Source organism: Apaloderma vittatum, unplaced genomic scaffold (genome assembly GCF_000703405.1).
Source record: "Apaloderma vittatum isolate BGI_N311 unplaced genomic scaffold, ASM70340v1 scaffold22627, whole genome shotgun sequence".
NCBI classification, from domain to species: Eukaryota; Metazoa; Chordata; class Aves; order Trogoniformes; family Trogonidae; genus Apaloderma; species Apaloderma vittatum.
In genome coordinates, this window is record NW_009724883.1 from 70,218 (window position 1) to 97,380 (window position 27,163).

Sequence of the window (27,163 nt, forward strand, 5' to 3'; positions counted from 1 at the left end):
ACACATCTTTGCAGCCAAATTGCACAGATACACCTGTGTACACAGGCAGAAAAATGCATTTATGACATCTTAAACAGATCACGTGTGCCTGATGCCTGAGACAACTCAGTGATTCTCAGGTCTCCAAACTTATGGGCATATTTCAGCCTAACTCAAATACACAAAATGTTTACACAGAAGAAAAAAAGCCCAATGAATACGCTTCAAAATACGAAGTCCACGGTGACCCGCAGCTGGTGCCAAGGAAATGTTTTCAAACGTGGCAACAGGAGCTAACCAGAAATGAGAGCTGACTTAGGTATCACAGAAAACAAAAAGTCTACTGGCATTTGGTAGCTCACAAACATGTGCTTGGAAACTCTGCTACAAACTGGCTGGACTGGGCCACGCTCGGGGAGACTGGAGGAGAGGTAAGGGACAGCCACGTATCCAGCCCACACGGTGCTCCTAAGATCACACTCTCCTGTCTGGTCATCTCAGAAGCTCCCCCCACCTTCAGCTGCTGTTTTAATCTGTGTTGCTGCAGCCAGGAGATGCTGGTGCCCACCCCGCCATACCTAGCCCAGGGAGAGCGGCTCTCCCGGAGCTGGTGCAGGACTACGCTCCATGCCTGCCACTGCTATGACATGCTGCACAGCTTAAGATTTTACATTATTGGGGTCCTTAATGGTTGTCTGTTCTCCAGGACAAATTGAAGCTGCTTTTATTTAGAACACAGCTGGCCCTGGGCACAGGGGGTATCTTTCAAGTGGCACAGAGTATCACTAGCATCAACATGCTGGCACTTATCAGTGCAACTTGTCTGTTACAAGCAAGTGGACCTGCAAATAACTGTTTTTATCAGGGGGATTTTATAATATGCCTTATCAGGCATCTTTATTAACATATTTTGGGGAGAGAAGAGACAGAGAGAGCAGCATTTAATAATACATGAAGAGCAGTGGGTTTATGGAAAAAAACATGTCATAACTTCTGTGTCTCACTCTCTGAAATGCTTCTGTAAGGACTTGGGACAACAGCTATAAACAATCATGTCCAGATACAATCAGCACATAAACTGCTATCAGAGGCTGGTGGATTATCAGCACACCTGCAGAAGTGACAGTGGCCAGGACATCACCTAGGGAACAGCCAGGAAATTGTCTACGGGCATTGCAATTCTCTGAAATTACTTCCTTGAGCTAGAAGTGAAACACTTCTTCCTGTTACCAGGTGAGGCCATGAGGATGAAATGCAGCTGGCACCCCACAGGGGGAACAAAAGCCTCTGAAGAGACAGTGAAGGGATGGGCTACAATTCACCTCTAAGAAAGTTCCCACAGTCATAGAGAAAATAGTTCCCCATACGCTTTCCGTCTCCTTTGGGCTCAGGATCAGAGCCTTGATCCAATTAGTCTTCATCCACTTAAAGAACTGCCATGTACCTCGTGACTTGCGTCAGCACCTCCAGCCCCAGGGTGCTGGGGCACACAGCACAGCCCCCTCGAGACGGAGGGGGAGAAGTGGGTGCACCCACCTGCACTGGGGGTGCAGACACCACCACCCTGAGGAATTACTTATCCTTAAACAACATGAGACTGAGCGTTTAGAGTTAGGGTTAACCTGAATTACTGAACTCCCCATGGATGAGAAGAACATTAAAGGTTGGAAGTTCAGAACGCAACCAACATCTGATGTTTCTAGACACCTCCCCTATTTATCGAGAGCCTTACTTAATTGCTGCTCCATAATGGCTATTACTCATTTTAAATTGCAATCAAAGTACAGTCACATCTGCAATTTCAGAGCAGTCTCTTTCGTTATATTGGCAAACAACCTGGAAAAGTTAAAAAGAGGAACACACCCTGGGGAAAAAAAAAAAAAAGGCCTCTGCACTACCAGAGTAAGTCTAGTTTCCCTGGAAATAACTGTGGAAAGATACTAAACTAGCTGCAGAACTAACTATTACCCAAAGCAAACCATAGTGAGTTGACTACAGATGAGACACCCATGTTTTCATTTTCCTTTTTCCCTGGAACGAAATCATAATCAGATCACATTTTCAGATATTGGAAACACCACCTTGACAAAATGAGCATTAACTACCGGAATTTGGGGCTTTTTTGGGGAATGGAAAGGCTGAACTCAACATACAGTATCCATGTGGAGAAGATGAAACCAGAGTGGAGCTGTTATTTGAGAAGAATGAAGGAGCAGGTCTGGATTTTAGAGAGAAAATCCCAGAGGCAAGTCCCTTGGCGTGGTACTGTTGTGCAGTTTCATTGCCTTTCACAGGGCTGCCTGGGTTTAGATTAGCTGAGAAGTGGGCTCTGCGTATCGGCTGATTTGCTGAAGAGCTTGCCAAGCCATTCAGTTCAAGCCAGGCATCTTTATTAAACCATGAGGGTTTTGTCCTAAGAAAAATCTGAGTAGCCAGCATTTATTTTGTGCAGATAAACTCTTAAATCGCTTTGTAACAGCACATTGTTTTCTTTAATCTTTGCAGGCATAAGGCCACCTCTTGCTTGTGATTAGAGTGCTGTAGAAATACTGATAATTGTTGTACCTTACCACCTGACTTTCTCCTTTCTCTTTAGTACATAATTCCTGGGTTATTTTACCTGAAAACTCAGTTCTGACAGACATGTTACCTTGGAGAAACCAACCCAGACACATGCCTGGTCATTTTGACAATATCCATGGCAGAGATATTTGAAGTCTCTGTAAGAGAGAACAAATAGGATTCTTGTGCGGTGCCATCTGGAGCGATATTTCCTCTGTTTGCTATCACAGGAAGCAAACTGAAGCAAACTTCTAAATGAGAAATCATATTCACGACCTCCTGCTCCCGCCAACATCCTTACTATGGTTTTACTGAAAACAGTGCAGGATTTTGCCATCTACCAACTATCCGTCAAACAGAAAACTGACCTTATCTGGTGTAAGCTTGTCGTGTACGTGTAACTGGGCCTGTGCTTCGGAGAGTTCCGGCTCATTTTTCTGAACAAATCGAACTTGACTGAACATGGAATTATCAGTGTTTCCAGTTATCTGATGAAAAGGCCACTTGGTAATGCCAGATCCTTCACAAGACCTTTGAAAAGCCACAAACGTGGCCACTAGACCATGCCACAGTGACTGTCCGTGCGTCTGCTTCACTGCACTGCTTCCCTCCAAAACTGAAGGGCCTTTTTCTTTAAGCTTCTTTCTCAGTGAAACAGTGGGGCATTCAGCAGGGCTACAAGACTGGGAAATATTAGTTTGGCTACAGTAGTTCTCTTTCAACAAAGGAGGCTCTCAGACCGGGATACCCTCATTCCAGCAGCAAGTGCACTAGGTCTTTTGTATTAACGTGGGCTCTCCCAGCCACCACGACCTTAGGCTCCACATCAAAAGTCACAAGCATTGAGTGGTCACCATCCCTCGTCTTTTCTCCTCAGAAAGAAATGCAAGGACTCAGCTACATGCAATTTTAGGAGCAGCAACCAATTTTAAGCTCCCATGCCCTCCTTAATTACATGGAGGCTATCACAGAGGACAGTAGGGCCAGTATTGAGTGTGACTATGGTCAGTGTGTGAATGACACCAACGCTGAGTTAAGAGTGAAGCACCCCTGCTCCAAGGGCTGGGGAGCACACAGGTTATCCTCTGTCTCTGCATGCCACGCCACCGCCTTTCTCATGTTGTATCGAATTTTAGAACTGCTGGAATGCAGAGTAATCCATGAGTTTCTGACGTTCTCCACAAATTACTTTTCAAAAAGACTAATTTTGAGTTGGGAGGGGAGTTGTTTACCTAATAGTTATTACACAATTTTCATCTTTGGAGTCGTTACATCACTTCACTTATCGACAATGACACCAGGAAAAGGAACATCACCTGCCAGCCCTGGATATAGATTTCCAAATAAAGTTACAGATTGGATTTCTTGTGAGAAAAGAGCAAAGCAGATTCTAAGCCACCTTATCTATTTTATTCTATCTCCTTCACCACAACTTTTGAAGTTAACAGAGACTAATTCCCAATATTCGGCTTAACGGTTTTCCTAAACTTGTCTACTCAAGGAAGATAATTCATTTTCCCGAAAGGAAAAAATATGTCACTGTCATACCCTTCACTACTTAACAGCTGATACTTAATACTTCTCAATTTAACTTAAACTAGAACAAAAAGACCTTTGGAGCTGTTAGTAATCAAATACTCTTGCAGTCAATTCTTACATGAAATTCAGACTCTGTGCAGAAGGGGTGCACCTACCAAATCCCACATCCTGCTCTGGGCTATCACAGAAGAGTACTCCAGTACAGGGGATAGGCAATGAGGTTTCACAGAATCACAGAATGTCAGGAGTTGGAAGGGACCTCAAAAGATCATCTAGTCCAGCCCCCCTGCCAGAGCAGGATCACCTACAGTAGGTCACACAGGAACGCGTCCAGGTGGGTTTTGAATATCTCCAGAGAAGGAGACTCCACAACCTCCCTGGGCAGCCTGTGCCAGGGCTCTGTCACCCTCACAGGGAAAAAGTTTTTTCTAATATTTTTGTGGAACCTCCTATATTCCAGCTTGAACTCATTGCCCCTTGTCCTGTCATTGGATACCACTGAAAAGAGCCTGGCTCTGTCCTCCTGACACTCACCCTTGACATATTTATAAACATCTATGAGGTTTGTGTGAATCACATTGCACATCTGTAATTTGATTTTCTTCACCTTTTCTACTTTAACAGTCAAAGCATGCACCCAGCAGAAAACAGAAAAACGAAGAAGAAAAAGGAGGAAATCACAAAACAGATTCAAGAAAGAACTCAGGAATGAAAGCCTACCATTGTTCTGGCTTTTTATCACCACTTTCATCTCTTTCCAAGGCCTTTTTTTATTGCCCCACTTTCCACAGAAGTTAATGGCAAAACCCACAATCGATTTAAAGAGGGCTCTTGGATAGGAAAAATACCTGGAATAGGAGCCCATACTCGTGTGTGGTTACACCGTGCCTATGAAATGTGAGGATGGTCTGCGACATTCAGCATATTTCGAGACATCCAATGCAAAAACTCGAAAGGGCCAGTTCCTGTCCTTGCACAAACGGCTGCATTTCCAGATACGCAGAGCTACAGGGATTTACACCAGTTAGGAACATCACACAAATCATTTTACTGTTCTAACTCTGGCAACAAATTACCCCCAGGGTGTTCCAAATACCTCACTGTCCCATGTGAAAATATCTGCTTACAAGTTTTGTTTACTTCACAATTTCAGAGTCACAAAAAGTGCACCAGAGCTACCCTTTTTTAAACAAAATTATGTTCCAGAGCCTCAAGATTTCTGTTTGTTTTGAAATTAAGTTTCTTATACACACAGTTAAAAAACAAGTATCACAAACATAATCTAAACAGAAATCGAAGAAAACAGACTACAAAAAAACTTGAGGCAACACCTCAGAGCTGTAAATTTTCAGTTATTTCAGTGAGGAGCCAGACCCAATTTTTAAATGCTTACTTTTTAAACTGTATCAACACTGACCGTATTAGCAGAAATACTTTATCCTGTGCTCTTTTAACTTGCCTTCTGAGTCCTCCTAAGTACAAAAGCCCATAACTAGAAAAGGTAAATTTCAGGAAATTTTGAAAACACAAAAGAAACTTTAGAGCTTTTTGAAAGAGAAAACAAGAATTTGGGACAAAATGTTGTCTTCAGCAGCTATGGGATTATCAAAATCTGGTTTATTTCTCTAATAAAGAGAAATTTTTAGTCCTTAAGCCACGGTAATAGTTTATCTAGCAGAGAAAATGGAGCTGCCATACTGTTCTGAACAGCCCTTTAAAACTGGGAAAATGCCAAATAATGTTGGACTTCATTTCTGACTCTACATTCTGAAAGAGAGTCTTTCACAAGAACTCTCTGTTAAGTTTTCCACAAAACTAAATATGAGATTTTGAGGAAGTTTTGTAATATCAGGATTGGGAAAGAACAGGAGTGAAATGTTTGAATGTTTTTAGGGTGTTTGTCCATTTTAATGAAGAACCTGGAGAAGTCAGCTACAACACTTACTCAGTCATTTCTTCCAAGCTAAAATCCTAAATTATATATTAAATAAGCTAGCAAGATCACTTTTATAACGTGCACATTTGAAATATTTCTAGACAGAGAGGACTTTCAAGAATATTCAGCTACCACCTTTGTTTCAGATGGCTAAAATGCCCTAAAACTGAGTCTAGGATTCAGATACATTTGCAGGAATCTTTACATTGGCAAGAGTAAGGGCCCAGCTATCGTGGAAACGCACATTCAAACCACTGTGTTTGAGATCACTTGAAAACTCTCTGCAAATCTGACATGGCTTCCAACCATGTAGCACCTGTTCACCAAAACCAGAAAACTAAAGTATGCTCTGACACATGCAGGCTTAGCAATGTTTGCAGACAGCAGAAAATCAAGCAAAATTTGCCACTGGAACGTAACTGCAACTTCAGCTGCAGTTCTCAGGGTGAGAAAAGAAAAACTCACACCATGTAAACCAGACACAACTCATCTGGAATGAAATTCAGCCTTCCCGAATTTCACCTGTAACAGAAATTACCATGACAAGAAATGCCAATGACCAATTTGGTAGACAAAGTAGGATGTCCTTCAGTTGGGTAATCACCGCCTGTAGCTATGCAGGTCACTGCTTGCAAGAGAGTGAAATCCTTCAAAAGGTGAATGTTGCGACAAGGAAGCGGGCCGTTGAAACTCTTTTCAAAGGGCACCCACTTAGCTTCAGAGGATCCTGGGTGCAGCAGAAGATCTTGCCACCCTAGCGCAGGACAGCACTGTGGCAACTTCCACAGACCTGCCAGTTAGCAGTGGGAGCTCCCTAATTATCCTGGGGCATAGGAAGGGATTTGGGGATAAATTTTTCTTCCAGGAAAAGCTGCAGAGAAGCCTGTCTTCGGAATAGAAAAAGAAACAAAAATTTTCCTGCTGTTCTGCAGCCTAGATGAGAACCAATCTACGCATACAGACCCCTGTATTATCAAAGCCGACGGCCACTGACCACTTGAAAACAAACAAACAGTTTGCCACTCTTTTTATGTCAAACTGGAGCCCAGACCAAACCTACTTGGGTCATAGCAGATCAAAGGATAACACAGACAGGGAGCTCCCCTGCTGCAGGGCACTGCGGTCAAAGCAAGGATTTTGCCCCAGACACCCATACAACTGCAAGATACTCAGACAATTGCGTTTTGTTTTCTGGTGCAGGTAGTGCTGTGTAGCCACAGTCATTCTTCCCCAATGAAACAAGCATTTAGATAATACATTAGATGTCAAGGTTTTCAAACCATACTAGCACAGCTCAAAAAGTGCTTCCCATCCTGGTCACCAAACACTAAAAATGATCAGTTTCCAATCTGCAATGCAACATTAAAAGAAGAAACAAAATCAAAATGCACCATTCAGCAGGGTACACCAGAGAGCTCCTTTGAAAGCTGGCCTTCCTCTGGGGATTTATCAGGACAAATCTAGCTCAGCCCCATCCCCCAGGATTTTACATTTGTAATTACCGCTGGAAAATTCACACCTCGGGCACAGCCCTGGAGCTGAGACCCGACTTTCCTACTTCGACTTTCCTACTTCTCTGCGGGAGCTGATAAAGTCACCAAGCTACTAAATGCCAGAAATGTTAATAAATACCATGCTGTCCTGTTAACCAGGTGGGAAGGAGCCCAGGAGCAGCGATGATAGCTGCTTCCCCATGGCACTGATGCTCAGTGCCTTGGCCAAGGAAGGTGATACACCTGGAGGGATCTCTTTCCAAATTCCTGACTTGCATTAACCTCTTCCTGCCAACTCCTACAGCCAGGGAAACCAATCCACAGGGTACTGCCACTTTACTTAGCACAGGTGGCAGCCGTGGTTTGTGACATACCTGCTTCGCTTTTTAATTCCTAACTGGGCAGGCCAAATTTTCCCCACAGGCGTATCCCACACAAACTACACAGCAACGCATTTTCCAGGAACAAGTTTGGAGTCTTGTCTCTACTTAGAGAGAGCTAGCTACTCCAGCCCTGCAACGCGATCCCTTCCTACCAAAAAAGTGGCCACGAGAACCAAAACTCCACACCAAGGTTTAAGACGATAGCAACCACTGATACCATCTCTCAGCATTCCAGGACGAGGCAAAACAACCGTAGTAAGGACCTACTGAAACCTAACAAAGGAACTTGCTACAGCATTTCTCTCGGCATGCCTGCGCTGGCACTTTCACAAGCATGAGGACTGAGTATGCTGAATTTCTTAATTATCATGCGCAGAACTTTTGACAAAAAGATAGCCTCAACTTGTTCCTGAGAGTGCCTTCTGCCCCATCCTGCTTCTCTCCAGTCCATCAAGGCAAATGGGAGCTGAGATCTCCTCCAAGGTGACCCTTCCCAGGTGCTGAAGGAGCCAGTCTGGTCCCTTCAGTGTAGTCCCACACCTCGCACCAGCTTCACACCCCAGTGGGACAGAGCCGGAAAACCTGCTTTAAACACTCCACAATCATCAAGTCAAACAACTGTATTTCCTTACAATCATCACTTCAAGGCATTTAAAATAGGTGGAATGTGGGAGTGCCGAGGAGATCACTTATGATCTGAATTTGCTTTGTCCCTAGCATTTTGGGGCAGAACTAGGTTGGCTCCTCTTTTCATCTCATGTGAAGCTGCCAGTGTCAAATGACATACTGTCTACCTTAGGAAAGAGGAGATCAGAGTTGTCCTCTACTCACTACTGATTCACACTTCTTCATACAGAGCCTGAGCACTAGCTCTGTACTATTTTAGTCAACAAAATAAATATGCTCCCAAGTGCGTTTTTTTGATAAAAACACCCAATCTTCACTAGATCTGAAGAGGACTTCGCTATAATCTCACAAAAACCTTGGGCTGTGAGTCTGGATGCACTGAGCAATGCCTAGTGCCACAGAACACCTGATGTTTGCACCAGAACCTTCTAGCCAGAGGACACGAATCACCCCAAAATTTTAGAACTACAAATGAATGTTTTTTCAGATATTCTTTAAACAAAGAGCCACTAATCCAACAAAAGACACCTTCTGTGTCAGCAGAGTTAAGTCACTCCCTTTACAGTACACAATATTTTGCATGGTTATTTAGCATTTCATGGAGTATCTAGTGCATAATTTAAAACATTTCCTGTACCTAAGCTCCACCCTGAACAAGATCACTGGCAGCACTACTTCTCAAGCCTCTCTCCCTTCTCTGCAAGGTGAGTGAACAGCTATGGGATTATCTACTGCAAAATCCCTCCTTACAATTGCAGAACTTACTGCATTTTATCTCTTTTGTTAGAGGAAACTGCAGTACGTTTAGAGAGAACATTGCAATTTTTATTTTTTTTTCAAGTCAAGACAGTGCATTCCACTGAAGGGAAAACTCACTTTCTGTGCTTTCAACACCTGGGTCTGCTTTCCTCTTTCAATGTGATGTAAACACACAGATAATGGATTCCTGAAGCAGTGACCCTGAAAATGATAAAATCTGCCTTCTTTAGACTGCTAAGCTAACCAGCAAAGAAAGAGGCGTGAGCCAATATTTTTTTCTCCCCGTGCCACAAATTTACCTCATTCTTTTTAAAGCAAGTACCGCAGCCTAAGATCTGACAGATGTCCAAGATAAAGCCTCTAATGCATTCCCTCACATGCAAGTTTGGAGCCTGGATCTTCCATGCCTTGCTTGAGGAATGTCTATGTCGCCAGTGTTAAGATGCTGTCATTTTATCTTTTTATATTCAGTATGCAGCCATTACTGTGAGCCAGTTTACAAGACAAACAACGTACTATGAATGAAGGATTTTTTTTTTCCTTCTTCCTTTAAGCCAACAAATAGGAACATTCTTTGCACTAACCAGGCTCTTCCTCTCTGACAGGAACCACAGGACCACACTTGTGGCAGAGACCAGAGTAAAATAAGAAACATGCACAGAAGGGCTGAACTTGGCTGTGCTTGGGCTGCTCGGGGATTATTTACGGAGTCACACGGATGTAGAGAAGAAGGTTTGGTTTTGGCCAATTCTTTTTATTTTGGAACTGCAGTACTAGAGTTCATTCATCCCTGGGACGTACCTTACAGACAGAAAGAGCAGAACTTGTGTTACCCTGTCTGAGGCTGAGAGATGCTGGGTACAATCCTTCTCCACTGTACTGCTTATAGTCTGCATTTCCAGCCCTCGTCAGAGGCCTACCTTTTAGAGAGCACACGACCATTCCCCAAAAGAAACACCTGTTTTCTCAGGCAGAGAGATCATTTAACGTAGGAAGACATTAAAGGACATTCTCCCTGTCTAGAAGCAGAGTAACACAAAACGAAGAAAACTGGGAACGTTAAAGTACATGAATCCTTCCTCAGAAATCTTCTACAACATGAGCAAACTAATTTGTTTGGAAATTATGCAACTATTCTTCAAATGAAGAAGTTGAGCCACTCACCTTTACAGGAGATAGAGAGTTAGAAAGGGCTCCTGTACTGCAAACTGCACCCAAACAAAGCTAGGATTTTACGATTAATTTTCAAAGTTACAACTGTGTTTTATTTAAGGATAAAATAAATAGAAAGACCACATCCTCGCTCTCCCTCTTACTGTTCTAAGTGACTTGGTCTGGGTTAGTCCTGATCTGTAATGCTAAGTGGCTCGGAGGTTGGACATGGATCTTAACGCTCTAAGACTGAGCACACCTTCAAAGAGATACGAGCCACACGGTATGGCTTAAAGGAACACAAAGCTTTTTCCAATAGCACCACTTTTGGCCAGTCTCCTTAACACCTTGATGCAAAGAGAACAAGCTCAGACTAACGTGCTTATGGGGATCATATAATAGCAACACTTACAAAATAAAACCAGCATGGGCTTACCTTGTAACTGCTTGAATCTTCCTTCTAACTGATTATAGTTATATGGCACCTGAGCTGCGTATCCTGGGGACAATGGGCCAGGCATACTGGTTGATTTTTGTAATTCCATTTACAGATAACACAGGGAAACGATGAACTGCAGCATAAAGGAACCACAGGCTTCTCCACCATACATCCAAGTAAATCCCAGCTTGCTCAGTAGTTTGGCTTCAGTCCCTAGAGAAAACGCTCTCACTGAGCCCTAAGCAAATAACAGCTTCGGTTCAAAATCCAGCAGGGTGGGTTGGCGGTAAGTTGTCTGTAACAGATTCAAACTCAAAGCACCATGAAGGGTTTTTCTGGTGCAGGTTTGTTGTTTTGTTTGGTTTTTTTCTTGCTCCGCTACAAGCAACTCAAGTGCTCAAATTTGGTTGCAAATCCTTGCCTGGCTCTGATGAAACTAAATTTAAAAAAAAAAGCAAGCCTGCGATTCAGCCCAAAGCAAAAGTAGCATGGAGCCACGCGCTGCCGTCCTTGCCAGCGCTCCCAGGAGCCGCGCACACCTCAGACCTTTCTGCTGGTTTGTAATATAATCAGCAACCGCCCGGGTGCGGGCTGATGTCACTTGATTACCATAGAGCACGGTGGAGGAAACGAAGGCTGTACCAAGGGTGGAGGGGCGGCGGAGCAAGGGGAAGAGCGAGACGGCTCATGAAACGCCACAGCGAGTTCTTCCGCCGGGTGCAGCCCTCGCTACCCCCGGGGACAAGGTAGCAGCGGGGTCCCCGGCCCTCTACTCCCAGCATGCCGCCCCGGTCACAGCAGACGGTGGTATCTTCCTGAGGAAAGCTGGTGGAATTACAATCTTTTGTTAACAGCCTCATGTAACGGAAAAGTCTCAGATTACTATCACATGAAAAGGAGGGCACTTTATTTATCTGAGAGACTGTTCACTTGAAAAAGTAACACACACAGAAGCGCTCATTCAGTATTTAGCAACGGGCGACGAGGGGACGCAGAAAGATGTACGCTCCAGCACACTGGGAACAAACGAAAGCTTTGTGAAAAGGTTCGTTAAACAGCCAGTTCCTGTCGCTTCATTTTATGTTACTTGTTGATATCGAGGATTTTGACATCTCCTGTGTCCCCTTTATCAACGTGCAGGGTATTACTGCAAGATTAATGGTTGTCTGGGCTGTGTACTGGAGGGGGAGGGATGTAAATAAGGATGCCTTGCCTCTGATTGGCACCCTAATACCCTGCTGTAATATGAATGTGCAGAACAGCAGCGGCAGGGCTAGGTACTAGAAGCCAGTTCCTGCAGATGGTATTAGACAGAGGATGTCGGTTTTCCCTCAGGGGCATGAGCTCCTAGCCCTCACTTATTCATAAGTGAAATTAAAAGGTCAATCCCACCTTAGTATTCTCAGTATGTAGCATTTGACTGTTCATTTTTAAAACTGCCGATAACGTCCACATAAACGTTCTCTCCTTTTTTTTTTTTGTTTATTGCATTTCCAAATTCCTTTCGAATGGAATCCATGTTCTCTCCGCCTCCCACTCTGTCCCCTCATTAAACATTTCAAAATGTTGCCTTTGTTTTGATACTGTTGTTTCACAAGTTTTTAGTCATATAGTAATTTATGTGAGGACAATTTCTGTGGGGGAAGCTCAGTCCACTCCCACTGACTCCCTGCAGCCCTAGCTTGTCATAAGGTGGAAATTCAACCAGCCTTTACCAACACACTGGTGAACAAACGCACAAGAAGTCCAATCATGAGCGCTGCCAATTTATGGAGAAGCAATGGAAGTCAACACTTTCTCAACTGAAGCTGGGGTTTCCAAAAACACAGGGACTGTTGAAAATGCCTAGCATGTTGCTCCCAAGGTGAAAAACACACTTAAAATATTTATGGCTTTTAACTATACTGTTTTGCTTAAACCAACACCATAGCCCTAGTCCAGAATTGCTTATTATATTGATACAGAAAGGCTTTTAGTAGTGTATTTCAGTGAACCCCTTTATATCAATATCGCTGTATTTACACAAGGGCTTTTGGTACTCCAGCAGACCTCAAGTAGAACATAAAACATTTCTGAAAGTTGGCCTTCAGTCTTTTCAGCGCTACTACCTACGCTTGGCCACTACAGATTATTCAGCTGCCAGAGTCAGACTTTACAGTGTCAGGACAGAAAACGATCGTATACAGGGGCAGCTAAAACACCCCCTCCTTAAGGGGGACGAAGGTTCTGCAGGCTTGGGCCCCAAAAGCACGTTTGTGGGAGGAAGAAGGGATCCGAGGAAGCACCTGCACTTGTCCCTGGGGCCAGCAGGATGCTGCTCTCCAGAGAACAATGCTCAGCCTTCCCCTGACAGTCTTTGTACACAGCCAGCTGTTCCCCTGGCACGCAGGGACACACAGGTTGCGCTTGCGGCCACAGGATTTCCAGGCTGAGGCGGGAGTGAAGAAGGGCAACACAAAAACACAAAAGGCACTACAAATTTGCAGGAACACAGCTCAGTAAACTCAGACATTAATACACAAACGCAAACTCCCCCGAAGTTCAAGGAGCACGTTTTACCCAGCACACAAGTACAGGCTTATTTCCGTCACCATTTTTTTTTTCCTGCAGCTTTCTACCAACGGCAGCTTTGCCTGCGATGCCTGACCTATGTTATAATTAAGCAAAACCCTTCCCCTCAAGAGCAGGCAGGCAGCCAGGCCCTACCTGCAGGCATATCAGCTCATTACTGTCCCACCTTGAGCAAACAGGTGTTGCTATGCGAGCTCAGAAGGTAAAGCTAAAGTCCAAGTGACTGACAGGAGAGCTGGAGCATTTTTAACACCATCAAGGCCATGAATCAGGAGCCAAGAACTTTTCCCCAGCTGAAAGCTTTCCCAACACCTTTGGCAAGCAACACACTAAGGCACAAGGCCATTATTAAAAATATTAAAAAGTAATATTGCAAAAGCAAAACACCTAAAACTAAAAATAAGCATTTGGCTTTGACCCATATAAAAACACTGCAGGGGTGGGCTCTTCTCATCCTGTCACAAAAACATTAACACCACACACAGGAATTTGCAGTGCAGATTGTCCTCTGTGGGACAACTGAAACTAGTAAGCTTGAGATTCCCAAGAAACACTGAACGCAGGTTGGAGTTAGAGATTTTTTTGTCTGAGTCCGCTCTCAGTCCCCCCAGCTCTGTACTGCCCACTCACACTAAACGCTATGTTAAAAGAGAAGGAATTGCAGCAGGGGTGGAGCTGTGCAGGCTACACCATGAGTAAGGGGAAAGCTAAAGGGAAAGGGAAGAGTCTGTGTTCACACTGTGCTTATTTTCTTCAAGGTTTGAAAAACAGAGACACAGTACCCCAGCAGGTTGTGGAGAATTCTGACCTCATTTTAGCCACCATCCAGGTTGGCATTTGGGCTGAACAATAGGTCCCCGAGCAACAGATGTGACAGACTTTGTCGATGACAGTATCAGCTCCCAGGGCCGGTGCTGATGATGAGGTGCTGCCAACTCATCTGCCAGAGTGTCATGGCTGCTTCACGGGGCCCCTGGCGCACATTTTGAAGGCTCTGCTTCCCAGGTTGGTGGTAATTCAGTAGAAAGAGTAAAGTAAAATGGGGATGTGTCTGTAGCTGTGAAATGCTACACCTTATGTAGCAAGGCTTCTTCAAAATGAGCATCCTCCTAGTTCCCACTTTCATCTAAGTCACATCGATCCCAACGCGTTTGTTTGCCATTGACTCCAGATCAGTAAACCCTGAGACCTGCTTGCTGCCACTAGATAGCAACGCATCAAACTGATCACAAGACCCTGTTTTATACCTAGTTTCTACTTGTTTTCCATTTCTCTTTAATTAAGCCCTTGAAAATACTAAGATAGTACATTAAGGAGGGAAATTAATGCTTTAAAGGCCACAGCCAACTTATAGTACAGGTCCAGGTGTAACTTAGCAAGTCAACCCAGCTTGAAATTGTCCATGTAATGGTGAAATCCATCACTGATTATGGTGCTGGAGAAAAATAAGAGCCAAATCATATATTAAGTTTGGTACATGAGTGAGGGAGGGTTTTGTTCTCCCATAGCTGTGCAACAATTTTTGCATGCAATCTGTGAATCGTACCTCTCCCATAGTACTTGCCTAGTAATGATGGCTTGCATTATTTGTGTGCTTGTTAAGAGTAAATAAAAACGCAAATTATTATCCACTTAACCATAATGCAATGTGTGACTTAGTTGACATGATCAGAGTTTTGCAAACCCTCAAGGAGAACAAGAGGTTGATTGCAATAATATTATGAATGTGTAAGTAACATCTGAAGGCAGGTGCTCGCTCCAGAACAGAAAAAGATCTGTCCTGGGATCTGTCTTCACATAGTTCTGAAAACTGCTGCCGAACTGAATGGATTCCTACCACAAGGGGAAAAAATTCTAACGTTTCTAAGGAAGAAATTAATGCTAGATCTAGCAAATTTACCATCCAAATTCCTCATTATTAATGATTCTACAATTGAACAAAACTACCACTTTTCTCAGCCAAAAGAAATCACTTAATAAAAACTCTAACACACCCTCAAAAAAAGACAAAAAAAAGTATAGACCAAAAACCAAGGGAGTTTGTAACTTTCTTGCTGAAAATAACCGGAAAGCGTGCAGCATTAACATTACTCACGTAGTCTCACTAGAATTGGAATAGCTAGAAATTCCTCATCGAACTACATTATCTTCCACCAATAAAATCAACCAACACTGGCTGGCTTTACTGGGTCAACAATGAGTGAGGCAGACTCTACATCTGAAACAGGCTCACCCTCAAAATACACTCATTTAAGGGATACATGAAAAACCAATAAAGCAATGCACAGAATGTTCCCCGGGTACCATAAAACAAATGCATGCTTTGTACCGCTGTGTTCTGAAAGAAAGACGCGATTTTACAAATCCACGGAAGACAATTATCTTTCTAATGGGGAGCAGAATGCACGCCAGAGCTTAAAATAATTACGAATCTGGTTAATCATCACCCTTGTCTTTCCTCTTTACTCTTACTTGCTCTTGTAAATTCTCTAGTTGGTGACTAACCAGAAAAAAATTACAGGATAAGAAGGATGATTTGTTAATCTAAAATGTCGCTCTTCTGAAAGAGGATAAAGTTCTTGCACATCCCCTCACCACAACAGTTAAGAACTGAAAACACATATTCACATTTGCCTTCCTTGACTTCTCTGCTGGTATTCCCCCGTCTATACACTAAAACCAGAATCTCTCCCTATATATGCAATAAAGGAAAAAAAACATTTCTTGTTGTGGATTGTTCTAGAATGTAATAGGAAATAGTTATTTTTAACATATTTGAAAATTTGCCTAACATTAGTCCTGAAGAGTTAGCTATTCCCCCTTCAGATTGTAACTAAGGTGCTGGAGCACAGAGAGAAACAGCCCACACACTGAGCAGAAATTAGCATGCCAATTTAATTACCTCTTCTGCAGGTATTAGTGGGAAAAGAACCATTCATCTCATAAACCCGCCATTTCCTGCAGTATTTGGCAACTGTCTCAGAAGAAGGTGAAATAAGCACAAAACAAAACATTTCCAATAAATAACATTTTCATTTCAGAAAGCATTTCAATTTTCTTGTTTAAAGGAGATTTTAGGTCAGCAGCATATAATGAAAGCATTTGGTCCTCCAGGTCCCTTCCAGAAATATTCGGAGTGACTCACGTGGGCTTAGGAGAGCCAACACAATGAGAAGGCAAAGAAAAGGGGCAGATCAGAAAACCAAGAGGGAAGGGGTTTTATTACACAAGGGTCTGTTCACACGTTTTCCTTCTGTCGTGTCCAGGCCTGCCTCCCGGCGGCTCCACCCCAAGTCCCAGGCACAAACCAGCTCTGGCCTCCCGACGCACCTGTAGGTTGTGACATCTGAGACCAAAAGCAGCACGAGACCTTTGGGAATCTTTTCACAAACCAGGCCTGAATATCAACTTATTACTGAAACTGGGACAGTTCCACCTGGTTTCGGGTTTCAGTTTACACAAGTCCCAGATTAACAGGAAAGCTGACATGACTTTTGTAACAGCGTGTCCTTGGTGGCTCCACCGGTGGAACACTTGCCAGCCGAGCCCGTAGAAAAGCGCTACAGGAGCCACTCATGTTCGGGAGAAATCATAGTTTGCATTGGTTTGTATTCCAGTCCAAATGGTTCTTCTGAATTGTGCTGCTTCCCACAGCCCAGGAACTCACTGAAGCAGGGAAGCCATCCCCAAAAAACTGTTAAAACTACATCTGCGGGTTTTGTTTGGGGCCCATGGGTTTGATCCCTGTCTATTAAAACCAAGCATGGTGACAGGTATGCACTGATCATACTCACTTTCTGTGAAATTTTGACATGAAAATTCATAAAATCAATTTTAATGGATTTCGACATGCTTTTTTATAAGCTGGAATTATTTTCATTGCCCCTGCCTCTTTTCCTCCTCCAACTGAATTGCATCTATGTTTATACGTAGGAGAAAGGGAGAGATTCTTACCCTCCTTTTTACACCATTTTTCCCCAATTTGCCCATGAGCACAGAACTGTTGCTACACCATAATCACTCAGGCATGAACATTCAATCTCCTGCTACTCCTGAGAAAAATGCAAATTGGGTGAAAACAACAAGCAGAACACACTGATCGTAACAAATCTCCATAAGCCAGAGTCTTTATTTCTACTATTTTCCTTGCTTCATATAGCTAGAACAGAAAGCATAAAAACTACACTCATGTTCACAAATATGTCCCAATTGTGACCAGCCACATTCGCATGTGGTCAGTTTAGGGGAGAGGAATAAAAAAGTACCTCTCCCTTTTGCCAGTTCCGAAACTGGAGGAGCTCAAGCTCCTTAATTAGAAACCTCTTAAGTTAATTGGACTCCCTGCAGAATTTTAGATCTTTCATACCTAAGCGACAAAGTTCCAGAAAAGCCAAGACAGTACAGGCTTGTGCCGATCCTCTTCAATTAAAATGAAAGAGAATGAAAATGCTAGGAAAAAAAAATGTTGGAAGTTTGTGTTTTGTTTTGTTTTCCCAAGCAAAACAAAACATACTAGATGTGGAAACATGAGCTGAAAGTCCCATTTTTAAAGCCAACCTAAGAGAGACATCACTTTTTTTTTTTTCAAAAACCTTCTTCATCAAATTTCACTCACTAAACTGCCTCGTCTGGGAGTTGCCTCTCTCTGCATAAAAGCTTTGTGATCAGTTGACAAGCACTAACTGCCTGAAAGCTGTTAGCCCAGAGCAAATCACCTTTCATTTTTACCTAACGTATAGAGTAAGCATAATAATATATTACACTTATATGTACAAACACTGTCCACGTCTTGACACCCATCCGCCTTAAAGGCTTAACATTCAAACTATGCAAACTTAACAAAATCATCATACGACATACATACACAGATGAGTTGGCAAGGAAATAGCAGGGTTTGCGTCACTCACTAGAAGAGTTCAAAACTGTTAGGAAGAATGCCGGAAGCTAGAAAAGTGGAACTTGGAAGTGGCTTTTCACTATCCTTCTCTACTTGCCTGGTCCTTATCCCTGCTTCTGCTCTTTTTTAATCTTCCCCATCAAGGCAACTCATCTGAAGGCAATCTGGATTTCCATCTCTCCAGGATATTACCTCACGGTAAGAATCAAAGCTCTGAGGGAATGATTTCATCGTTAAACCTTCCCCACTAGAAGAGCTCCAAGGTTAAGAAAAATTAGTACATGTTTTTAAATTCTGCATTGGATTTTGCTTTGCAGTATGCTCTGCTAGACATTATTTATACTTCAGGGAGTGCTTTCGTGCAGTATCCAAGCAACAAATAGAAGGAAAAATACAAGGCACATTACAGATTTGGCTCAATAAATAAGTACAGACACATTGCTAGTTAGATGCTAAAGACATAAGATGAGAACATTCTTTTCTGCAAATGCATTTTTGGTGGAAAGACTTCTTTTAAATTACGGGGTCATGACTAGGTTTTGAAATGCATCCACAACCAAGCTCATCCCTAATAAAATTCAGAATTTAAAAATTAAAATAAAATGTTGTCATTATTGGCATGTAGTTTCTATGAACAAGAAATGCTTTCCATTAAAGATGACTCAGCAAAGTATTTAAAAAAAATTATCTCGCCATTTCCATGAAGGGCCCCATGGTTTCTCAATTTGAAATATCCCTAAAATATTGATTCCAACAGCAAAGAACATTACAGGCTCTTCACTTTGCTGGTTGGGCCACTACAGGTCAGATTCCCAGCTGATGGAAGTCACGATGGTCTCACAGAAGCCAGGGAAGAAAGTCAAGTAACATGAGGTGACACTCTGGCTGGTAGATCTCTCAAATCATCAACTTCAGCTTGGTATTATCCCAGCTCTACTACAGTGCCTGGCTCAGCTCTCACTAACTACATGGAGGGTATCTAGCGGTGAGTATTCTTCCTTTCCTTGAGCAGCTGGTGCAGCCAGAGCATTTTACTCCTCTTCACAAATGCTGCACTGCCTCTCCCTGCGTCAGCTGCTGCAGAATGCTGCAGCTCACTCATCCCAGCGCTGTGGGCAGCCAAAAGCATGTCCCCTGGTGCTTTTATGCCTTCCCGATGCCGTGGTGATGAATGGATGATGAAAAGTAAAACGGACAGGAGAGAGCTGTGCTGTGCCAGTCTGAGAAAGAAGAGATAGTTCTCACCTAAAATCAGCACAAGTAAGGAAGGGCACTATGAAAGTTAGCATGGAGGCAATGTGTCTAACATCCAGGTACGATAAAGCAGATTTACCTGCTTTCACGATTACCCTCACGGGTATTTCATTAGTAATATCCTCAAAGTAAATATGCACATACACACAGCATCAGCATACATGTATTAGTTTCCTCTTCCTCTAGGTACAGATGTTTTTTTATATTTAATCACTTAACTACAGTACAGAACTCTCTTGTACCTTATTTTGTTAAATTACTGAACTGCTGTCCAACCACAGAGTCAGCCCCTTGTGAGTAAGGACTGGCGTATGTCTGGAGCTCTCCACAAGAAACTAAGAAGCAGAGAAGTACCTGTATCCCAGCCCAGAAGCTTAACGCACAGGAATTCAACCATCTAAAGATGGGTCAATATGGGTTCATTGCTGGCAAGATGCTGGGCTCTCCCTCATACATGTCCAATTCAATATTGCTTAGTCTTGGAAGAATTTAATCAGAGATGTAAAATGATGGCAGCTGTCAGACTTTCCGGAGCAGGGCTCCCAGCAACTGCTCCTGTCCTGCTCCCTCCCCAGAGAAGCAAAAAGCCTATTTTTCCAGCTCCACTTATCCTGCCTGAGCAATGTGTGCCAGGCTACATTTACTCACCAGGACGCAATCACACTCATGCATCACTCTGTTACTAAGCAATCATAAATACTAGCCATGAGGCAGATAAGCATGCATGACTCCAGGAAACTCCAAATTATATTAAGCAGTGCTTTTTTTCAGAAGCTTGGCTCTATACTCAAGAAGCTACTTTGGACCATGGATCCAGTATTTAATCAGACTACAAAGAATCTGACTTACATCTCCATGTAGTTTGCACACTACTTGTTTGATTCTAAAGAGAGCAAACAAACCCCAAAACTAGGCGTATTTGATACTGAAAGTCATGTTACTATAGCAATAGGATACAAATGACCTCTGTGCCAAATGACACTTTTGATGGGACATCGTTGAAGACAAGTTGTTCGTGTTTACTTGAAAGTTATTTTATGTACCGCAGACAAACAGTGACACTTCTTTTGGGGTCAGTCTATTGAGAATATTTTAAAAACAAAAATGCCAAGAAGAAAATATTATTTATTGTCAGGTTTTTGCTATTTGCTTTGGAAACAGTTGTCCACCAGCAACTTTAAAAGCTAACACATAAATCAGGAGTGACGGGTGGGCTAATCTTTCCCTTGTCTTCTGATAAGAGCACAGCGTTCATCAGAAGGCACAGCCAGCACTGCAGGTGGCATGGCTAAGCACAGCAGCTTCGCCACTGCTGCACTCTCTCCCTTGATGCCTGCATGACACAGAACATGCAAAATGATACTCCTGTTTTTAACACCAGCCTCCTACGGACTCTGGTTAGATACTGCAGCATAGAAACTATGCTGAGCAATTGTTCCAGAAGTAAAATTCAGAAGGAAATCATCGGTGAGGTCAATATTTGCAAAAGCTTTGTTGAAATAATTCAATCAGCTTTTACCTGAGCAAAGTAAGATTTTTCAAAGTAAGCCCTTTCATGCTCACCTGACTAAGTCTGCATTAGGCCTCTGACTTCTAGATAAAAACACAGACTAATAGCCAGCACTGCCACACTAGTGCTGAGGAGATGCATCTACAGATTCACTGCTGTAAGGTTTTTATTTCTATTTAGTGTCAAGTGAATCCTTCACATGCCCTTCAAATCTGATTTACAGGCATCAATATACTGTTGAGTTCTCTTCCCTTAACCACTTGCTGTTACTAAAATTAGTGCACTGATTTGCAAGTCGCAGATAGCTCATGTACTGGATATTCATGAAACGTACTGCAAAAGACTATTCTCAATATGCTCTTTCAAAGTCTAGAATAAAACCAAAGTTTTATTCTCTTAAGCTCTAAATCATTGTATTTTGTCCTTTTTTACTGACTCAAGACCTGAAACTTCCTGAGCATGCAGATTTTTTCTATCTTTAGCATATACTCTTAGCAAAACAACAGAAACGTGCTAGCTATGAGAGGTACAGCAGGGACAAGCAGGTGCACGACACCCGAACAGTATTACAAGCAGGATCTCTCTTTTCGCTTTTTTTGGGGGGTTGTTTTGCTGACTTTTTGTACTGGAGCTGTGGGGGGAATGATTTGGATAATCAGGGCCGAAAGGGCTAATCAGCACCACATATGCTACCCAGCATTTTTCCATTGCCAATTTTCTCTCTTTTTTTATCCTCAAGAACCAGGTATTCCACTATACTAAAAACTTTTCAACAGTACAACTTCAGTTACAATTTCAATGATTTTCCCTTTCACTTCTGGAAGAATTTAAGCTACTAGTGTGAATTACAAGCCTCTTTTCTTTTTGTGCACCAGTGACAACTAAGGAAAGTTGCATGACAAATGCAGTCTCTTTACCCGTGTTCCCCTGTCAGGTTCATGAACACTGTGATGTGCAACACTAGCAAACGTCCTGACGTATGCACAGTCACTTGGGTGGAGCCAGGAAAAGAACATACAGCTTCATCTGATGCTGCGCCAGGAAGATGTGTCTCTTATTTCATCAACTTTGAAACTCTTTTTAATCCCTATGCCAGCCAGCTGAGTCACAGACCTCCCAGTGATTTGCATGAACTCAGAGGACAAAAGGGCAAAATATAAATGAGCAGAAAAGCAAGTAACTTTAGCCAAGCATTTTTAAATATTGAATTAGATAACTGAAGAAATGGAAGGTTTTGGAGGTGACAATTCTCACACTACGTGAAACCAGCATCTGAAGTGACGAGCATGGCACTTCTGAATGTCACAGTCCCAGACTGAGTGTGAAGAATTCTGCTGAACAACTGAACTCCTTCTTAAGGCTTTTATAAGAGCTCGATGCACAGCTTGATGCTGTGCTGCACAGCAAATCTTGTTAGCTAATGGTCCTTAACAGACGAAATCCAACACTTGAGGATTTGTGAACGAAGAATTTTGCACAAACTTGATATCTTTTTGGCTTCTACCAAGCAGGTAGAATTACCTGGTCTTCTAGCAAGACCTTCCAAAGAACCACAGAAAACAAGGACAGGTGAAAGACAATTTCCTACAGTGGGATATCTTACTTTGCGAAGTGGGGATCAGTTACCTTCTTCTCATATCGGTTGCAGAATGAGTTAGTTCAACATGAATGGTAACCAGCCTGATTGCATATCCCTTCAAATCTGGATTCTGATTGAAAGCTGAGTTCCCAGACGCTTTACTTGTATTTAACCGAAACAATCCTTTACATTTTGGTTTTCATGGTATGAACATCAATTCAATAATAGTGGTTATCAGCTGCTGTGCTGACTATAGTGCTTTTCTACTATTATATCATACCTTTTTTTTTCTCCTATAAATTGTCTGTTCTGATCACAGATTATTCTGATCACTATCTCCTGCTTTGATCTTAAAATATTTAACATCCTGCTGGAACACAGAGCCATTATAATTCTTCCTAGACCAGAACATCAGACTCTGGCTCCAGAACTGACTTCTTATCTACTCACATTCTACCTTTCTTTGCCTTGAAGGAAATAAGTTTCATTTAAATTACAGTAAAACAGAAGCAATCCAAGATTAAAGTTTCACAGAAGAGGCCCTTCACAACTGGCTGAAGAACGTGGACAGAACATACTTGCACCAACAGAAAGTTTCACATTGAGTATATCACCATTAGTCAGGCAGCACGATTTGCCTCCAGCTGTTCTACTTTTGAATGCAACAGCTTGCATCTTAAGAGATGAGGAATAAAAAACCCAGTGCCTGGTCTGTTCATTTTGAAATGTCTGATACCAGGGCAAGGAGGCAATGATGCAAATGCATTTCATAAACAGCAAGATGTTGATAGTCTTTCAGTTCATCTTGTCACTTCAATGAAAAGCAGACATACTCAAAGAGCTGGATATCCACAGGCACTCTTTGGATACAACTAATCTAGAACCTCTGCAAAGAAAGACGCTGTTGTCAGAAGATGGTCAGTCTTGGAGATGTGGGAAGATGTTCATGCCTGCAAAGAGCCAGTGCCCAACTCAGTCAGAATGTTTATTCAGTAAACCTGGGCCCTGCGGGTGACGCACAACCACTTCTGCTTGAGAGAGCCGTGAAATTCATCCAGAAGAGATGGCACAACAGGCAGTCAAACCGATCAGCTTTAGAGCTCAGAAGAGCCCCCCGACATGACCGCGCAGAGCTCTGTGTGCACTACCGGCCACAGGCTTTCACACAGCGATTGTTGTGTCTGGTCCTGTGACAAGCAGCTGAATTAAGAGTACACCTTTCCAGAAAGAGCCTGTTCTTGATTTAAAAGTACAATGACAGACTATTGCTATCCCAGCTCCAGGCTGTAGCTGTTAAAAACCTCAAAATGCCTTTCCGGGGAGATGCAAGGGAGACTACCCACCAGACAGCATATGCAAAACCACACACTGAACAGTGCCTGGAGTACCATGGCTCAGCTTCTAACTATAACCCTCCATTTGCAACACAAACCTCGCTTCGTTCCTCTCTCCCTGCATCATGATTAGGCTTTCAAGCAGTGCCATGGCAGTGCAGAACGTTAAGCCAAGTTTTGGCAGTGAAATTCTCAACACTAACAGTAGAGAATTACAGGTATGAAACGAATCAAATTAAAATAACTATGAGTAATGCTTAGTAAGGAAAAAAAATAAATACATCATACTCCGGGAAAATGTTTAAATATGCCTCAGAATAGAATCTTCAGCAAAATTATTTGCTCTGACATTAGTATTTGTTTTAGGCTATCTAAATAATTCAAGTACTTCCCTTACATTACTTCTCCTTGAAATAAGAGTTTCATGTTTATTATTCATTACTCAGGTGCAGAGCTCTACCTCCCATAAAAGTAAGTGGAACAACCAACTGCAGTGAAGGCGAGCTCTGCAACCCAAACGTGGCTAATAAGCTTTGTAGTAAAAGCACTTCCCACTAAAGGAGTAGAATATAACCTACAACCACTAACGTGGCAGAAGTAAAATATAATTTCTTTCCCAAACAAGATCAAATTATAAAATAAAATTAAAAAAAGGTCAACATTCTCTTCTACCACCACAGGCATCAGGCAGGTTGCTTCTGACCCCGTACCAGGTCATGCATTTTAACTGTAATTTCAAACACACGTGGTGATGAAAACTGCTGTAATTAAGAGCCTTCTAAAGATAGAAAAATTTAACACACGTTCTTTCTGTGAGCAATTTCATTAAGTTGATACGCTTACTATCCTCAGTAAGAGTTATATGATCTGCTCCCTGCCCACCTCTGTGAACTTCTTTATTTCCCTGTTGCTCAGCTCCAAACCTGATCCTGCTCTGTGCCTGGCACATAGAGGTGTTCTGCATCTAATCCTCTCCCACAGCTGGCATCAAGAGGAGAAAGGGCTCCAGAGTCAGTCTCATCAGAATCACAAATTAAACAGATGATACCTTTTTGTCTCACTATGGTTCATTTAATAAGCCAGTCTCAACATGTTATGAAGTGTTGCGTTTAACACTGTTATTGTAACTAAAATTTCACTAGCAGAAAGCTCAGCATGTTTCAAGCCGTTTTCTGTGCTTACAGTGTGTCCCACACTACTAAGGCATTTTGTTCAGAGGTCAGGAATTCGGGCATGCTACCATAACAGTCAGGAAATCATTTACAGAATGCCTAAGAATTGCTTTGCAGGGCAATGCCTCAGAGCTGAGAGGACATGAGATAATCTCCTTGCTGCATAAACAAATTTGGTTAACATACAGCCTTAATCATCACACGTGTGGTTTTTTTGAAAAAAAGACTCAGTCAAATTACCTTTCTCTGCTGATAGGAGCGTAATTCAGCAGAAGACAGCATGTATTTCAGAAGCTCTGCTTCAGAAAAATCTGTAGTTTCAGGACTATTTACTAAAGGACAACTGTCTCCATCTACCACATTCCTCCATTTCAGGCCATGTGAGAAGCTTTGAACACCTCCAAATAACGGTATTTTGAAGCAGAATTTTGTTATCCCTCTGATTTTTTTTCTGTGTTTCAGAGCCAACATTATTGTCAATCACAGACACCCAGTGAAAACAATTTGAATATACAGACAAAATGGTTAGTATCTGATGGGACTGGTGAGGTAAGTCAGTACAACCTTCTGACTAAAAAAAAAGAGTAACAAAAAACAAAACCACAGAAATCTCTGCTGTCCTGTGATTACACCAAACAAGTCTTCAGAGTACAATTCAACAGCCAGGTGTTTGCAAAATGTCACGTATGTGCACATCCTGCAAAGCAACATGAGATCACCATGTCCCACCAACGTCAACGGAGAAAAAAATCTCAAAAATTGTTCCGTCAAACTGCACTTGACCTCAGGAAAATTTTAGCTCAAGCTTATCAACAAGGTGCAGGTGCTGAAGACAGATAGTACCCTGGACTATCACATACATGTGCTATTAAGAGTTTTGCTCACGTGATGAGTGCTTACCAGCTAAGGCCTTGATGCGGGATCGTTCAAACAGTCGAGCAGAACTATTTTCATTGTCCCAGTCGTCCACATCCCAGCGGTTGTTGACATCGCTGTACTGCTGTTGGATTTCAATGTTGTCATAATCTGTCGCTACTGTCGTCGTCATCCTGAGTCTTCCTAACCTATTCTCACCATCAGATTCTTCTTACAAAACCTCTGTAAAGGAAAAATATGTAATGATTTAGACAACATGCATATTTTGAAAGAAAGTAGTAAAATTCAAGATTTCTGGTTTCAAAAATCGACGACTTCTACTTGAAGCCTGGGCACAAGCTCCAGAGCAGCTTAGATAAGAACCAGTCCTTCAGAAAGCAAGCAAATGATCAAGTTGTTTTAAACAGATCAAGTACTTCACAAAAGCAATGTTTCAAGGCAGCATCTTTGCTGCACACACAAATGCAGAATTGTCGTGTTCAACTCCACACGAAGTGGAACACATGTGAAATGGTGCAGTAGGATACTTTCCCAATTGTTACTTTTCAAAAGCAGCCTGCCGGCTTTATAAATCTGTGAATGTTGACTAAAACATATAATATGGAGTTGTGGATAACTCATCTAAGAAAAAAACAGAAGTGCAAAGAAGACCTCAACATCTTTACAAAATGGTGCAAACTCTCACGATAAAATGGCAAATGCTTTCAAAAGTCACATAAGCTTTTGAGCTGCAGAAACCTTTTAACACAGATCTGAAAAAAACATTTCTCTCTTCACATGCAAATGCTGGCTTTGTGACTGGTCCTGGTAATTTATTTATGAACTAACCCAGATAAAAACATCTACCCAGAGCACCGCTTTGAACTCTCTCTAGCAACAAAATGGTAGCCCACCGACGCAACCCGTTATGTGAGGTTTTTCCTCTTTCAGGCAGTCGGATACTGTTGGCGTATCCGTACTGCTTTCTAATCAGAATTTGCATGTACTTATCAGCGCTAAATATAAGAGAGCCTAACACCTTCTCTGGGGTAAGAGGAGGAGGAGGGAGGTTATAAACGGCTGCTAAACTCGAGGCTGTGAACCCACAGCAACACCAGCCTC

The 27,163-nt window shown here is 42.4% G+C and overlaps 1 protein-coding gene across 1 annotated transcript in view; it reads right to left on the reverse strand.

Moving 5' to 3' along the window:
• Positions 1 to 26,286, reverse strand: part of LOC104276409 (spectrin beta chain, non-erythrocytic 1-like) — an 89,810-nt gene extending 63,524 nt beyond the window's left edge. The window contains 1 exon segment of the mRNA XM_009872708.1: positions 26,087 to 26,286. Within this exon segment, the coding sequence (XP_009871010.1) occupies positions 26,087 to 26,234 (148 nt within the window). The 5' untranslated portion in view covers positions 26,235 to 26,286.
• Between the last annotated feature and the right edge of the window lie 877 nt (positions 26,287 to 27,163).